This window comes from Pan paniscus, chromosome 11 (genome assembly GCF_029289425.2).
Source record: "Pan paniscus chromosome 11, NHGRI_mPanPan1-v2.0_pri, whole genome shotgun sequence".
In the NCBI taxonomy this organism is placed as follows: Eukaryota; Metazoa; Chordata; class Mammalia; order Primates; family Hominidae; genus Pan; species Pan paniscus.
In genome coordinates, this window is record NC_073260.2 from 9,725,231 (window position 1) to 9,741,733 (window position 16,503).

General features: G+C 56.5%; 3 protein-coding genes across 3 annotated transcripts in view; 2 read left to right on the forward strand and 1 right to left on the reverse strand.

Annotated features, from left to right (window-relative positions):
• Positions 1 to 16,503, reverse strand: part of NTMT1 (N-terminal Xaa-Pro-Lys N-methyltransferase 1) — a 55,511-nt gene that overhangs the window by 10,628 nt on the left and 28,380 nt on the right. The window lies entirely within an intron of this gene.
• On the forward strand, positions 594 to 8,207 carry LOC134728557 (uncharacterized protein C9orf50-like). The gene has a single exon (XM_063594146.1). The coding sequence runs from the start codon at positions 4,366 to 4,368 to the stop codon at positions 4,969 to 4,971; it is 606 nt and encodes a 201-aa protein (XP_063450216.1). The 5' UTR covers positions 594 to 4,365; the 3' UTR covers positions 4,972 to 8,207.
• Positions 7,766 to 14,287, forward strand: LOC100994982 (uncharacterized). Its single transcript, XM_063594366.1, has 4 exons — positions 7,766 to 7,793; positions 9,196 to 9,444; positions 11,331 to 11,493; positions 11,677 to 14,287. Exons 1-4 carry the CDS (start codon positions 7,766 to 7,768, stop codon positions 12,326 to 12,328), a joined length of 1,092 nt encoding a protein of 363 aa, XP_063450436.1. The 3' UTR covers positions 12,329 to 14,287.

A 16,503-nucleotide genomic window follows, 5' to 3' on the forward strand; every position in this document is an offset into this window, starting at 1 on the left:
TTAATAATATCCTTGTGTTGGCAGGGCGCGGTGGTGCACGACTCTAATCCCAGCATTTTGGGAGGCCAAGGCAGGCGGATCACCTGAGGTTGAGACCAGCCTGGCCAACATGGCAAAACCCCGTCTCTACTAAAAATACAAAATTAGCCAGGGATGGTGGTGCATGCCTGTAGTCCCAGCTACTCTGAGGCTGAGGCAGGAGAATAGCCTGAACCTAGGAGGCAGAGGTTGCAATGAGCCTAGATCGCGCCATTGCTTTCCAGCCTGGGTGACAAGAACGAAACTCTGTCTCAAAAATAAAATAATAATAATACTATCCTGGTGTTCCTTCCTCTGGGCGACGCACACAGAAGGTGCTTAAAGTGTGTTTGCTCTAAATGTGCTGAGAGCTACGGTAGAAAGGGGATGCTAAAAAGCCCCTTCTGCATTGAGTCCGCAGGATGTGTGTATGTGCATATTATTTGGCATACCCTCTAGACTATTCTAGGTCACAACTGCTACCCCTGGTCTGAGCCCCTCTCCCAAGCTTCATTTTCTGTGTCTTTAAGCAAAGGGATTGATCCTGGGCAATTTCAATCGGTGGGGGTGTCCGGAACCCTCCGCCAGGGGGCAGCTCTGATCCAAGCTCTCTGTATGCCTAAAAATCCAGCCCAGTCTTATTTCCTGTCAACAGAAGAGCAAGCCCCTTCCCCACAGCCACGCTCCAAGGCCTTCCCAGGACTGGCCGGCTCCCTGACCTCAAAGCCTCTGGCATCTCTGAATTCCCAAGCCTAGCACATAGTAGTTCCTTGATAAATATTTGCAGAGTGCAAGGGCTGGAGGGCTCCTTAGAAACCATCTAGTTAGGCCAGGCGCAGTGGCTCACGCCTGTAATCTCAGCACTTTGGGAGGCCGAGGCGGGTGGATCACAAGGGCAGGAGATCGAGACCATCCTGGCTAACACGGTGAAACCCCGTCTCTACTAAAAATACAAAAAAATTAGCCGGGCGTGGTGGTGGGCACCTGTAATCCCAGCTACTCGGGAGGCTGAGGCAGGAGAATGGGGTGAACCCAGGATGCGGAGCTTGCAGTGAGCTGAGATCGCAACTCCGTCTCCAAAAAAAAAAAAAAAGAAAAGAAAAGAAAAAAAGAAACCGTCTAGTTAATCTGGTGTTTCGCAGCCATTAAAAAAAGACACATACCCTTTAAATAAATACAAAAATATCTCCCTCCCCCACTCAACATTGTAGCTCTCCAGGAAAGTATGTCCCTCCATCCCTGGTGAGAAGCATTGACAGAAAATAGAATATATCTTTGGCGACGCGTTCTCTAGTGAGTCACTCTGTTATTTGAATTACAAAGTCATTTCTTCATTTTCAAATTATGAAACTATGCCACGCCAGTGAAATACTCATGTAAATGACCTCTGTCTCCCACCCCAGCTTCACAATACTATGAGCTTCCTCTTGGCCCTCTCCCAGCCAAGACTCAGAGATAAGGCCCAGGGAGTCCTGAGAAAGAAGACACTTCTCCAGGATCACACAGCAAAACAGCAGACCATGGACTTGAAAGTGGGTCTGTTAATTTCTTTTCTTTCTTGCTTCCTTCCTTCCTTCCTTTCTTCTTTCTTTCTTTTTTTTGAGATGGAATCTTGCTCTGTCGCCCAGGCTGGAGTGCAGTGGCGCGATCTCCGCTCACTGCAAGCTCCGCCTCCTGGGTTCACACCATTCTCCTGCCTCAGCCTCCCGCGTTGCTGGGATTACAGGCACCCGCCACCACAACCAGCTAATTTTTTGTATTTTTAGTAGAGACAGGGTTTCACCGTGTTAGCCAGGATGGTCTCGATCTCCTGACCTCGTGATCCACCCGCCTTGTCCTCTCAAAGTGCTGGGATTACAGGCGTGAGCCACTGTGCCCAGCTCTTTTTTTTTTTATGGAAATGGAGTCTCACTCTGTTGCCCAGGCTGGAGTGCAGTGGCGCGATCTCGGCTCACTGCAACCTCCGCCTCCTGGGTTCAAGCAATTCTCCTACCTCAGCCCCCCAAGTAGCTGGGACTACAGGCACACGCTGTCACGCCCGGCTAATTTTTTTGTATTTTAGTAGAGACGGGGTTTCACCATGTCGCCCAGGCTGGTTGCGAACTCCTGAGCTCAGGCAATCCACCTGCCTCGGTCTCCCAAAGTGCTAGGATTACAGGTATGAGCCACTGGAACCTGGCCTCTTTTTTTTTTCTTGAGACAGAGTCTCAAATGATCCGTGTAACGGATTAGAGTTGGAGATGTCAGCATGAGCTCATGTTTAGCTTAATATAAGTACAGATGGTTACCTATAGAATTATTTATAGATATGTGTGTGTTTAATAGTATACACACACATTTCTTTGTCAGCTGAGACTGCCTGAAAGAAATGACATCTCAATAGCAAGAAGCACACCTAGCACCCAGACCTTGGATTATTATTATTATTATTTTTGAGATGGAGTCTCGCTTTGTCACCCAGGCTGGAGTGCAGTGGCATGATCTCAGCTCACTGCAACCTCCGCCTCCCAGGGTCAAGTGATTCTCCTGTCTCAGCCTCCCAAGTAGCTGGGATTATAGGTGCACAACACCATGCATGGCAAATTTTGGTATTTTTTGTAGAGACGAGGTTTCACCATATTGGCCAGGCTGGTATTGAACTCCTGACCTCAGGTGATCCGCCCGCCTCGGCCTCCCAAAGTGCTGGGATTACAGGCGTGAGACACCGTGCCCCGCAGGGTCTGTTCATTTCTAGATCCATTGTATTCTGACTGCCTGGTCTTGGGGTGGAAGTTCTACTTCCAGAGCCACCCAGCCTGAGCCTCCCAGATCTGGAAAGGGTAGGCCTGGCTGCCCTGGTCAGAGTCCCAGTGCCCCAGGTGGCTGCGGCCAGGGCATCCAGGGCACAATAGCCCCACCCTTAGTCCCCAGGCCTCAGTGCCCACTGCTACTCAGATGCCCAGGGGTGAGGGGCGGATCACAATGACCCTGAAGCGGCCCAGAGGCAGCCGGGAGGGGCTGGGAGAGGCACCAGGCAAGGATGATGGGCTCTACAGCCTGCCTGTAGAGAGCTCTAAACTCACAGGACCTTCTAGGGCCCCACCCAGAAGCCCACCAGGGTGAGTGTGACACTGCCCAGGAGTCAGCTCAGAGCTGACAACAATCTGGGAGTGGGGTGTGGTTGGGAGGAAGCAGGCTTAGAAACCCCTCAGTGTCAGAGCTGGGAGTAAGACTGGGGCTCTGCCTCCCAAAGGGGGAGTTTGTTAAAAGTCTGTGTCTTGGCCAGAAGTGGGGACTCACGCCTGTGATCCCAGCACTTTGGGAGGCCAAGGCAAGTGGATCACTTGAGCCCGGGAGTTCAAGACCAGCCCGCGCAACATAAATACAAAAAAATTCTACCCCATTTCTACAAAATATACAAAAATTAGCCAACTGTGGTGGTGTATGCCTGTAGTCCCAGCTACTCGGGAGGCTGAGGCAGGAGGGTCACTTGAGCCCAAGAATTTGAGGCTGCAGTGAGCTATGATGGTGTCATTGCATTCCAGCCTGGGCGACAGCAGGACCCCGTCTTAGCAAGACCCCATCTCTTTAACAACAACAACAAGAACAAAAAACTGTCTTGGCTCCAGCAGAGACGTACTGAATCAGAATGGGGGCTGGGGGTAAGTCATCTGTATTTTCAACAGGCTCCCCACCCAGGGGTCTCTGAGGCAGCACCAGGGCTGGGAGGCTGCTGGTCAGGTCTCTCTTCCCTCAAGCTGGTTCCAGGTTTCCTAATTCCCAGTAGAGCGCTAATGACGGTAACAGCTTCCACGATTTGAACACTGCAAGGCAGGCTAAGTGTGCTCTCTACCAGCGGTGATGCCGTTTCACGGCTGCAGAGAGGCAGGTGCTGCTATTATCCCCGTTCTGCAGACCAGAGCCCCCAGGGAAGGCAGAGGGAAGTTAATTGGCTTGGCCAAGGTTACAAAGCTAATAAGTGGTGGAGCTGGGACTAAATCCTAAATAATAATAACTTTTAAATACTAAGAATGGGAGCTAGTCTATGTGTAAGCTTGGCCAGCGTGCCTGGCACTGTACCGAGCTTGCTTTTCTAAGACTGGCATGTACTTGCTCATTTAAACGTCACAGCAACCCCCAAAGTTGGCTACTCTTGCTGTCACCATTTTTCAGGTGAGGAAACAGAGGCTCTGGGAGCTCCCGCCTGAAGCCACTCGCTGTCCGCCGGGCCGGTGGCGTTCACCCCGCACCGCGCTGCCCCCCGCCCGGGGCAATATGGCCTGGGGCTGGACTATGGCCTCCCCACCTCAGCCGGCGCCCCCCACCCACGCGCGCTGAGGGTGCGGTGAGCTGAGTGCGGGGCCAAGCATGTTCTGGCGTCGAATTCGCCCAGGGGCCCAGGACCTGGCGCCCAAGGGGCTCCCTGGCGACGGAGACTTCCGACGCAGCAGCGACCCGCGGCTGCCCAAGCTGACCCCGCCCGCGCTCCGAGCGGCTCTGGGCGCGCGGGGCTCCGGGGGCTCGAGGATCCCGGGGGGCGGCGCCGCGTGGTGGCCGGAAGGGGACGCCGAGCCCGGGGTGGGCGTCGGACGCCTCCCGCCGCGCCTGCCCGCCTTGCTCACCGCGACCCGGCGGGCCGTGCGGAAGCGGGGGCTGCTGCGGTCCCTGCTGCCGCCTCCCCTGCTGTCGGCCGGCGCGTCCCGGGAATCGGCGCCCAGGCAGCCAGGGCCTGGAGAGCGCGAGCGCCCCCGGAGGCGCGTGGCCAGGGAGGACCCCGACTTCTTGGGCGCCTTCCTAGGAGAGCTCCTCCCCAGCAGGTCCCGTGAGTTCCTGCACCAGCTCCAGGAGAAGTGCGCCGAGGAGCCGGAGCCACTGAGTGAGGGCCCGCGGGGCCCGGGGGGCGGGCCCGAGTCATTTCCGGTGGGGGGTGGTCCCTTGTGTCCCCGCACCCACCACCCCCACCACCCAGGCTAGAAGGATGCTAATGTTAGCTGAGTATCTCAGAGCCCTCGCAACCCGTCCTTGAGGGCTGGTCTGCCATCACCCCGAGGCTACAGGACTAGAAAGGACCGTCCCCCAGCCAAGGCTCACAACTGTTTCCTCCTGGCTCCAGCATCCCCAGCACCGCAACATCAAAGGGTTGTATTAGAGCACTGCCCAGGGTCTCCGCGGTGTCCCAACTGTTCATTCCTCCCAGACCTGTGGTAAGCGTCAGTCCGCTTCTTGGTGGGGACGGGGTTGCCATCGATGTTTCCAGGGCGGGACAGCCTGGCCACTCATGCCAGATGTGGCCTGTTTGTCTTTAAGGGGCCAGTCATCGCACCTCCAGGATAGTCTTACGAAGATTTTGCTCCAGCAGACACCTATTCTGGGGCCCCTGAAGGGTGATCACTCACAATTCACCACTGTCAGAAAGGCCAACCAGTGAGTGTTGGGCGGGATAAGGGTAGGGTAGTGGAGGAAAGGGGCATTTCTTTCCTCCTTTCTTTCCTCTTTCGCCCATGAATGTATTCATTTATCCACCTATCTACCCATTCATCCATCCTTACATATGTCTGTCCGTGAATCAGATCTTCTACCAACCCATTCAAGATTCATTCGCCAGTTCATCAATGAATCAACCCATCCATTAATGAGGTCTTCTTCCAACACATAATTCATCCATGAATCTATTCATATATTCATTTTCCCATTCACCCATCCATCCTTGCATCCATCTCATCCATGAACCAAGTCTTCTACAACCCGTTCATGAATCTCTCCATCTATCCATCCATCCTTCTGTCCACCCATTAATCTATCATGGACCCATGACTCCATCCATCCATACATTCACTCACCCACCCACCCATGAATCAGGTGTCCTGTGGATCCATTCATCTACCTGGCCAACCAGCTAGCCAGTCATCCATCTAAAACTCCCACACTTTGGCAGGGCACGGTGGCTCACACCTGTAATCCCAGCACTTTGGGAGGCTGAGGCGGGCGGATCACGAGGTTAGGAGATTGAGACCATCCTGGATAACACGGTGAAACCCCGTCTCTACTAAAAATATACAAAAAAAAAAAAAAAAATTAGCCAGGCGTGGTGGCGGGCGCCTGTAGTCCCAGCTACTCGGGAGGCTGAGGCGAGAGAATGGTGTGAACCCGGGAGGCGGAGCTTGCAGTGAGCCGAGATTGTGCCATTGCACTCCAGCCTGGGCAACAGAGTGAGACTCCATCTCAAATAAAAATGAAATAAAATAAAATAAAAAAATAAAAAATAAAACTCCCACACTTCTATCCATCCATCCATTGATCCAATGATAAACCATCTACAAATCCTTCCATCCACTTGTAAACCCAGGACACTGTCCATCGCTAATCTAGTCATAAAGCCATCCACAAACCTACATACCCATCTACATAATCATCCAGCCACACATCTGTCCATCTACCCATACATTCATAGTTCAGTTCTATTCAGACCCTTTCACTAACTCACCCATCAGTCCATCCACCCATCAACCCACCCACCCAGTCTTCCATCATTTTACCCATCCCACCATCATTTGTCCATTTCTTACTCTAACTTTTATTAGGTTTTACTATATGTTGAATATTGGGAGAAAACTAAGGGATGGAGGTAAGAGAAGAGCCTAGGAATTGGAACCTACCTGGGCCTAGACACCATAGTTTTAACAGAGGAGGAAAAGAAGACAGAAACAGTTCCTCCAGGTTAAAATTCCTCCAGGCTTAAGCAGGGGTGAAGGGTGAACGGCACTGCCCATGAGTTTAAAGACCAGGGAGAGTAAATACATCACAAACATATCATTCTTCCTCATCTCATACCCACAGCAGACAAAACTAATGGATCATATTTCCCCACTGAGCCTCAGAACCGTTCCTCACACAGTACTCCAGGTAGATACCCCTGATGGATCAGAGTAGGGACTAGAAATGGAACACATGGCCAAGCATGGTGGCTCACGCCTATAATCCCAGTGCTTTGGGAGGCTGAGGCAGGAGGATCGCTTGAGCCCAGGAGTTTGAGACCAGCCTTGGTAACATGGTGAAACCCTGTCTCTACAAAAATTACAAAAATTAGCTGGGCGTGGTGGTGCATGCCTGTGGTTCCAGCTACTCGGGAGGCTGAGGTGGAAGGATTGCTTGAGCCTGGGAGGTTGAGGCTGCAGCGAGCCAAGATCGTGCCACTGCACTCCAGCCTGGGTGACAGAGCAAGACCCTGTCTCAAAAAAAAAAACAAACAGTGAAACACATTTACCAACCTCAGAACGTTCAACCAATCAGGCCAAATATACACATGACTTCTCACAAGATACAAATAAATAAAAGTATGGAATTCATTCTCTCAAATGTGAGCAAAAGCAGAGACAAACACAGTTACGGACTTTCACATTCAAGAGCAAATACTTGAGCACCTTACTGTGTGTGAGATTCCCTGGTAGGCCCTGCAGGGGACACTGTGGTGCCTCAGAACAGGCTCCAGTGGCCCTCGAGTGAAGATGCTGAGATTTCAGGCAGGCGGGCAGAGCTGGGTTATGCCTTTGCCTGGCCCAGCAGCCAGCAGAGAGCAGGGGTTCCTGAGCAGACAACTGTTAGATGACTAGGTCCCAAGGCATGTAGCCAGGCACTGTCCTGACACCTCCCAACTGCATGGCTCTTTGGGGGCTGATGAAAAGCATTCCCTCTGCATCTACACAGACATACAGATGTGGTCAGATGAACGGATGCAGACATATAAATATGTGCATACTAACGGTCAGCCATGACCTTCCTCAATAACAGAGCTATAGGTGGGTCAAGCAGGCCTTCCCGCAGCCTTGCCCTTGAGGCTGATTTTTTTTTTCTTTTTTTTTGAGACGAAGTCTCACTCTGTCGCTAGGCTGGAGTGCAGTGGCACGATCTCGGCTCACTGCAACCTCTACCTCCTGGGTTCAAGTGATTCTCAACCTCTCGAGTAACTGGAACTACAGGCGCACGCCACCGTGCCCAGCTAATTTTTTTGTATTTTTGGTAGAGACGGGGGTTTCACCATGTTGGCCAGGATGGTCTTGATCTCTTGACCTTTTGATCTGCCTGCCTCCCAAAGTGCTGGGATTACAGGCGTGAGCCACCGCACCCGGTTGAGGCTGAAATTAATAACAATAAATGGAACAATGTTATCTATGAAATATACATATAATAGATACCCTTGATTAAGGCCAAACCCTGTGCCAGGCCATGTCCTACATGCCTCATGTAAATCATTTGATACTCACCAAACCCAGGAGGATGGTATTATTGTGCCTATAATTTAAAGGGAAAAAAACCCTGCAAAATGGAGACTTGGAGACAGTCTGCCAAAGGCCACGTGGCTGGGATGGGGCATGATTGAGATAGACAGTTACAATAAGAACAGCTCAGGCAGGCGGGCGGGCGGTGGCTCATGCCTGTAATCCCAGCACTTAGGAAGGCGAAGGGGGGTGGATCACTTGAGGTCAGGCGTTCGGGACCACCCTGGCCAATAAGGTGAAACCCCATTTCTACTAAAAATACAAAAATTAGCCGGGCGTGGTAGCACACGCCTGTAGTCCCAGCTACTCGGGAGGCTGAGGCAGGAGAATGGCGTGAACCCGGGAGGCGGAGCTTGCAGTGAGCCGAGATGACGCCACTGCACTCCAGCCTGAGCCACAGAGCGAGAATCTGTCTCAAAAACAAAACAAAAACAAAAACAAAAAACAGCTCCCTGTTAGTGATGTTTCCTCTGGGTCCTGCAGACCCTGGGCTGGATGCTTGTACGGCCCATTTCCTTTCTTCACAACCCTGTAGAGTGGGCACAATGATTCCCATTTTCAGACAAGAAAACTGAGGCTCAAAAGGGTCAGGACAGAAACCCAGGACTGCATGACTCCTGGGCTGGCATTCTTATTCTCTCTGCTAAATTGCTTTACGTGCGAGGGCGCCAGCTCTGGAACCAGGATGCAGGTCTTGGCTCCATGCCTGACAGCTGCATCGCCTTGGAATAGTCTCTGTGCCTCTGTTTCCTCAACTATAAAATGAGAATGATAACAGCATTGCGTGGGGACTGTGTGCATTTGGTGGGTTCGTGTATGCGCGTGCTTGAGCCTGCCTGGCAGGTAGGAACTGCTCCGTTAAGGCCGGCTGCTGTGATTGGCGTTATCCATTCTTCAAGACCAGTGTAGGGCACTTGTCCAGGATCTCACAGCGAGTCTGGGGCTGGTGCGTGTGTGCTGGGGTACGGTGGGGGGCTTCGAGCACAGGCCCCTCTCCCCTCTCTCAGCAGGCCCCACGGTGCACAGGTCCCCAAGCTCAAGGCTGCGCTGACCCACAACCCCTCGGGGGAAGGCTCTAGGCCCTGCAGGCAGCGTTGCCCTTTCCGGGTGCGATTCGCTGATGAGACCCTGCAGGACACAACGCTCCGCTACTGGGAGCGCAGACGCTCAGGTAGGCAGACAGGATGGGGAGCCTCGAGACTCCCAAAAGTTCTAGCCAGGAGGGCAGAGAGGCTGTAGCTCCGGGCCCCTAGAGTGAGGGACTGGCTTTGCAAAGGCCAAGAGATCAGTGATCCTGCAGAGGATGTGCCTGAACTGGCCTCCTTGGAGGATGTCAGGTTGACCTTCGAAGACCAAGTAGAGGGTCCAGAGTCCAGTGGAGGTGTTCCAACGCAGGCAGCACCTTGGACTGCTCGCTGCCAAGGGGTTCCCATATGCTGTATCTGCCCACCTTGAAACCCGTAGCCGGAGCCTCCAGAGCCCACACTTGCTCCCCTCCACAGTCCCCACAGCCTACAGGGGCTGGAGGAGGTCCAGATGCCATTGGAAGCATCTTCCTTTGACATCCATGAAGGCAGACCTCGAAGCCTGCCTGAGGAGGTGCCCAGAAAAGCCGGGAAGCGGAAACTTTCTCTCTCCTGGAGACAGTTGGCACTGCCAGGTCCAGCAAGGAAGCTAAGAGCCACCAGACCCTGGATGTAATGGTGCCTGTTTTGCAGTTCCCAGTGAGTTTTCTTTTTCTTTTTTTTTTTCTGATACGGAGTCTCACTCTGTCGCCCAGGCTGGAGTGCAGTGGCGCGATCTCGGCTCGCTGCAAGCTCCACCTCCCGGGTTCATGCCATTCTCCTGCCTCAGCCTCCTGAGTACCTGGGATTACAGGCATGCGCCACCGCCCCTGGCTAATTTTGTATTTTTAGTAGAGACGGGGTTTCTCCATGTTGACCAGGCTGGTCTCGAACTCCTGACCTCAGGGATCCACCTGCCTCTGCCTCCCAAAGTGCTGGGATTACAGGCATGAGCCACCGCGCCTGGCCATTCCCAGTGAATTTTCTGAAGTGTGTCTCGAGAAGCAGGCGAGAAGTCCCTGTTCTTACTCTGGTATAACCTTGACTAAGCTCCACCTTTTTCTGTGTGCCCAGCCTCTTCTCAGGATCCAGCAGCCCCCGGGGTCCCCAACAGTCAATGTCCTCTAGCTGTTTATTGAGCACCCACTATGTGCAGTTTCAGGAAATGTCTGCCTCAAGGTCTAGCTGTGGGCGATGCCCTGCAAACCTAGGACCTTCGCTGATTTGGGAGGGATCTGACGCAGCCCCCTTAGTGTGACAGGAAGCTGGAGTTAGAAGCTGTGATTTTTGCCCAACTTCTGTTTGTTTGGTGGGGAAACCAAGGCCCCAGAAGCAGGATGGGCTTGTGTGGGTGATGCAGAGCCACATATAGAAGCCAGAGTGACCCCGGGCCCCTCTTGGGAATCCAAGGCCAGGACAAGCCCAAGAGAAACAATTTCATGTGAATGGCAGTTGGTGCATACAGGAGATGATTCCGTGTCAGCCACTGGCCATAAGGAGCTATCATGGTGTCCCGGGCAGCAGGGTGCCCAGGAGACGTGGGGGCCAGCCTGCTGCTTCCCAGCCCTTTCCATCCTGGGGCAGCCATTGGGGAACTCAGGGTCCCTGGACCACCTCGCATGGCTGCTGTTGGACAGGAAGAGCCCCCATCCCTGAGACAGCCCTCCCTGAAGCCCTCAACGCTCTCAGCATGGTTTCTGGGATTTCTATGATGGGGTAAGCGGTCTCCCCACTGCGAGAAAGGGGGCACGCTTCCGGCTGCAGCGTGAGTGGGGGTGCGCAGGGGCACAGCTTGGGTATAACAGAAATGGTCACGCAAGGTGGTTTTAAAACCCAAGGCTTCTCTGGAGGCAGCCAGAAGGCGCTGGGGAGCCTGGGGTTGCCATGGAGACAGGGCTCTGACCGGCCCTGCCTGCCAGAGGGAGGAAAAGAGGGTGGGGGCACCAGTGCCCTCCTCCTGGGCAGAGATCTCACCCTGCCCTCTCTCCTGCAGTCCAACAGAGCGTCATTGTGAACCAGAAGGCCGCCCTGCCAGTGGCGTCCGAGCGGGTGTTTGGGAGTGTCGGAAAACGGCTGGAGAGTTTGCCCAAAGCCCTGTACCCTGGGGCCAAGGAGGAGACCCTGGCCAGCTCCTCGTGTTGGGACTGCGCTGGCCTGTGAGGCTCCAGGGAAGGGGATGGGACTCGTGGACGTTGCCAGGGCCCCCCACCCCCCTTGCCTACAGACCTCCCCACCCAGCAGCAGGCGGGTTGCCAGTGTGAGTCCTCAAGGGCCCTGCCAGCCACGGGTGGGCCGGGGACTCAGAGTCCAGGAAGCTCATGGGGTCCTGTCTCCCCCAGGTCCGCCCAGAAGACACAGGGCTACCTTTCTGAGGACACCTCCGTGAACAGCAGCCTGCCCTTCTGTTCATGGAAGAAGGCCGCTGCTCAGAGGCCGCGAAGCAGCCTCCGAGCCTTCTTGGACCCGCACAGAAACCTGGAGCAGGTGGGCAAATGGTCTTGCTCCCGGACCCAGAAGCTGGTGAGCCCCTGCTGGCAGCTGGCTCCGGGAGCAGCCCTGTTTGGTGGAGTGGCTGGGGCTGGGAGTGGACCCTCCCTGAGAGCCAAGTCACCGTGGGGGCTTGCAGTGGCCATGCCCTGTGTTCCTGCATCTCCCTCAAAGGGCAGCAGTCAAGGGGTGGCTCTAAACCAGGTGCCTGGGTTCCGATCACAGTTCCTTTCTGCATCTCCCCTCCCCTCCCCTCTCCTCTCTGCTTTTTTGAGACAGAGTATTGCTCTGTCGCCCAGGCTGGAGTGCAGTGGTGCAATCTTGGCTCACTGCAACCTCTGCAATGGGGACACCCGCCACCACACCCAGCTAATTTTTGTATTTTCGGTAGAGACAGGGTTTCACTATGCTGGCCAGGCTGGTCTTGAACTCCTGACCTCAGGTGATCTGCCCGCCTTGGCCTCCCAAACTGCTGGGATTACAGGCGAGAGCCACCGTGCTTGACCTTGCATTTGTTTCCTCATCTTTTAAAATGGGGCTGACAGCACTACCTGCCCAACAGGGCTTCAGCACAGAATCCCACTGGGAGCCCAGTCCCCTGCCCCGAGGTCCTGGTAGCAGCCAGCTGGTCCTCTGTCTCACTCTAGCAGTCCCTCCTGCCCAACCGGGTGCTGCAGTCGGTCCTGAAGCAAGGCTGCCCTAAGGGATACCATCTCCTCCTGGCCTCCGCAACACTGTAGCCAGATAAGAGGTGAACACTCGCGAACCCAAGGCCAGGGGCACACATGGGCCAGGCAATGAGGAGCGTCCTTCCTTGCCCCACAAATAAAGGCACATCCCAGGTGGCTGGGACCTGCCAGTAGGTGTCACACCACAAGCCTTTCTGGGTACCTGGTTGCTGGTCTCTGGGGGTTCCTGGAAAGAAGGGGGTGGAGACACAGCCAGGATGAGGCTGAGGGGTGGGGACAGGGCATCCCTGGGGTTCAGGACTTGTAGTGAACCCCTCTTCTGGAAGGTGGGAGACCCTGCCACATACCTCAAACCTGGGAACATGCTGGGCACAATGGTCCATGCCTGTAATCCCAGCACTTTGGAAGGCCGAGGTGGGAGGATGGCTTGAGCCCAGGAGTTTGAGACCAGCCTGAGCAACATAGACCCTGTCTCTTAAAAAAAGAAAAAAAAATAGCTGGGCGTGGTGGTCCACGCCTCTAGCCCCAGGTACTTGGGAGGCTGAGGCGGGCAGATTGCTTGAGCCCAGGTGGTTGAGGCTGCAGTGAGCTGTGATCCCGCCACTGCACTCCAGCCTGGGCGAGAGAGTAAGACCTTGTCTCAAAAAACAAACAAACAAACAACAACAACAACGAAACCCAAAAAACTTGGGACCAAGCCTCTGTTGACCTAGATCAGCCCACACCTGAAGCAGGCACCTGCTGGAAACTCAGCCTAGGGGTGGGGAACCCCCACCCCAAGCCTCTGTCCTCCCCAACCAAGCCTCCATCTGACATCCACAATGGAGTGAGGGCGTCCAGACTCCAGCCGAGGGAAGAGAGCCCTGTGTTAGTCTCATGCGTTTCCCCGGAAGGGTTGGCACCCTCTGGTCCCAGAAGGCAAAGCACCTGTGTGGGACGGGCTGGGGCCCACGGTTTCTCTCCTAGTCTGGGGATGAGGGGGTGGATGTTCAAATCTGCATCAGGAGGTGGCGAAAGACAAGGTGGCAGCCCCTGCCCACCAGGTTTGCCCCTGCCACACCTGCGTTCCAGCCCCCTGGACAAAGTTTGAGCCGCCGCCTCTTTCCCTGAAGCTGTCAGTGGCCCCCAGACCCGCGCCATTGCCCAGGATCCGGGTCTTTCTCGCCACCTCCTGGCCGCTGAGGAAACAGCAGGGAATCCACACCCTGGCGCCTTGTTTAATGGCAAAGGAATGGGCTGCAAACGGTGGGACTGGCCTGGGCGGTGGCTGGTGGGGGTCCTTAGGGCCCGGATGGGTTGTGGATGGGGGACGCCTTTTGGGAGAGGCGCCCTAACTCCAGAAGAAGGGCAATAGAGCTAGGCTTAGTTTAGACAAACTCTGCAGGGATGGGAAGAAGACAGCACTGCCACCGCCCCTCCACCGGGTACCTGATTGCTGGACTCTGGAGGTAACTGGAAGGAAGGGGGTGGAGACACATCTAGGACGAGGAGTGGGATTCAGTCCCTGGGACGTCCCCTCCCTTCTGTCTCCCTTTCTGGACATTCACGCCCCGTCCCCCGTCTCAGCAGGCCTGATTCTACGGCCCCTCCTCCAGGTGGCCTTGCGCAGCCCACGTCGCCCTCTCTGAGCCTCAGTTTACCCCAAGGGTCGCGGCGGGCCCCGACCCCTGCGCCGGCTGCAGCGCCGCGGCGCGCCCACGCGGGGGCAGTGTTGGCCTGGCTTTGGCGCCGCCTGGCGCGGCCGAAACTTCTCAGCCTCTCGCTCCAGGGTCGGAAACTTTTCCCCTCGCGCGGCGCTCGCGCCCGCCCGCCTCCGCCTCCGCGCTGCTGGCCCCGCACAGCCCCGCTCCGGCCGCGCGACCTCCTGGCACCTGCTCCGAGCCCGCGACCGGCCCTGGCGGGTGGGGGGAAACGCGCCGCCCCCGCCCCCCAACTTCCCTCTCTCTCGCTTTTGTTGTTCAGCCCAAAATTGCTAGGCTTGCAGCCGTGCGGCAGCGCCGAGCACTGAAGCCGGAGTCCGCGTGGAGCCCCCGGGGCGGGTCTCGGCGCCCCCGCGACCCCGGACTCCACGCCCTTGCTCGCGCCGGGGGCACCACGCCGGTGGGGGGGGCGGGGCCTGCAGGGAGACCTGGCCCCCGCCTACCGCTTACCCCCCCTTCCCCCCTTTCCCCTCCCCGTCCCCCTTTCCCCTCCCCCTCCCTCCTCCCCCCTCCCCCCTCCCCTGTGGCTCGGCCCGCAAGGCCCCGGGATCCCGCAGCGCTCCTGTCCGCTCCCTGCGCTGTCCACTCCCTCCCCGCAGACCACAGATGGAGGACGGAAGCCTCAGTCCCGCCGCTTTCGGCACTCACATCCACCACCGAGATACGCACCCCGAGACACACACAGGCACACCACAGGGCCACACCCACACGGTACACAGACAAAACAACGCCCCACAGACACCCCCTTCAGACACACACACCACACACATACCCGGACTCCTGCCCTACAAACAGCCGGTGAACACAGGCCGACCTCACACATACACGGCCTCTCACGGGGTCTCCCAGGGCCGCAGCCCCCACATTCGGGGTCACCTGCTGCCCTGGAGGCCCAGACGCCTCCCCCTGGCCCTCTGTAGCCACTTGTCTGTCCACCAGCATGTCCCCCACCATGAACTTGGGGTGACCAAGGAGGGGATGAGGAAGAGGGAGCGAGGCATTCAGGGGATGGACCCAACCCCAGCTCTTCCCCGGGGGCCCTCCGGGGACCTCTCTCTCACCCTCTTTGGCAAAGACCCCAGACTGGGGGCCTCCCCAGGGGCCCCAACAGGGCCCTTTTCCGAGGGGCATTTCCACTCAGGGCTGGCGGGGGTGGGGTGGGGTGTGGGGTGGGGGGCTGCCCCTCCTGGGCTTCAGGAAGCAGCATGTCAGGGAGGCCAGGAAAGCTCTGCTCCCCTCAACTCAGACCCATCTGAGCAGCTGGGATCAAGGCAGGCGCACCCCCCAACCCCACCCCTGCCATTGGTCATGGACAGTCCTGTGCCCAGCCAGGGCAGGGGAGAGTGGCAGCCCGGTCTAGTTGGGGGGAGGGGGAGGAATGACTCTGACCCAAGGCAGAAGGCAGAGCTGGGAGAGGCAGGAGGTCACTGCCCCTTTCTAGGTGTCCCCACCTCCCCACGCCTCTGCACCCCTGCAAGCTGGCTCCTTAGCCCGTTTGCTGATAAGGACACTGAAACCCTGAGGGCTCAGGCGGTCTCACCTGGGCGTGCTGGCGGTGCCCACTGGAGCTGGAACTGGTCCTACAGATGTCCTGAGCCAGCAGAGCCCTCGGCGGCCCACACAGGAGCTCTCTCCTAAGCCGCTCTCTGTACAGCCTTTGGTTGTTGGGGAAGCCAGGGCCCAGAGAGGCTCAACTCTTTCTCAAGATCACACAGTGACCAGGTGTTGGAGTGGGCATTCGCACTCAGCACCTCTTCACGGGGAAGCCCCGTCTCCCGCTGACCGCAGTCCTGTGGAGGCTGCTTCTTCCTGCCGCACATGGGGCACCTCGGAGCAGGGAGGATCAGGGCAAGGTCAAGGAAGGAGAGGCGTTTATTTGGAGAGGGTGGAACTGGGCAGGTGCACAGGGTCCGGAAGGAGCTGGAAGCCTCAAGGCTGGTGGGCAGGACCCACGACTGGAGTGGGGAAGAGGGCGCTGGCTCCAGGCAGGAGCCTGGTGGGAGGGAGAGGAAGGAGCCAGGAGCCAGGGAGCCCTGTAGATGCAGGGCCAAGGGAAGCCAGCCCCAAGTGGGGCTCCAGGGATGGCAGCTGCCCCACGGGCCGATTGCCATTCTGCAGGCGGCTCATTCAGCTCTGTTATGGACTGAACGTGTCCCCCCAAAATTCATATGCTGGAACCCCAGGTCTGATGTGATGGTTTGAGGAGGTGGGGCCGTTGAGGGGTGATCAGGTCATGAGGGTGGAGCCCTCACAAGTGGGATTCCTGCCCTTATAAAAGAGGCCTGAGGCC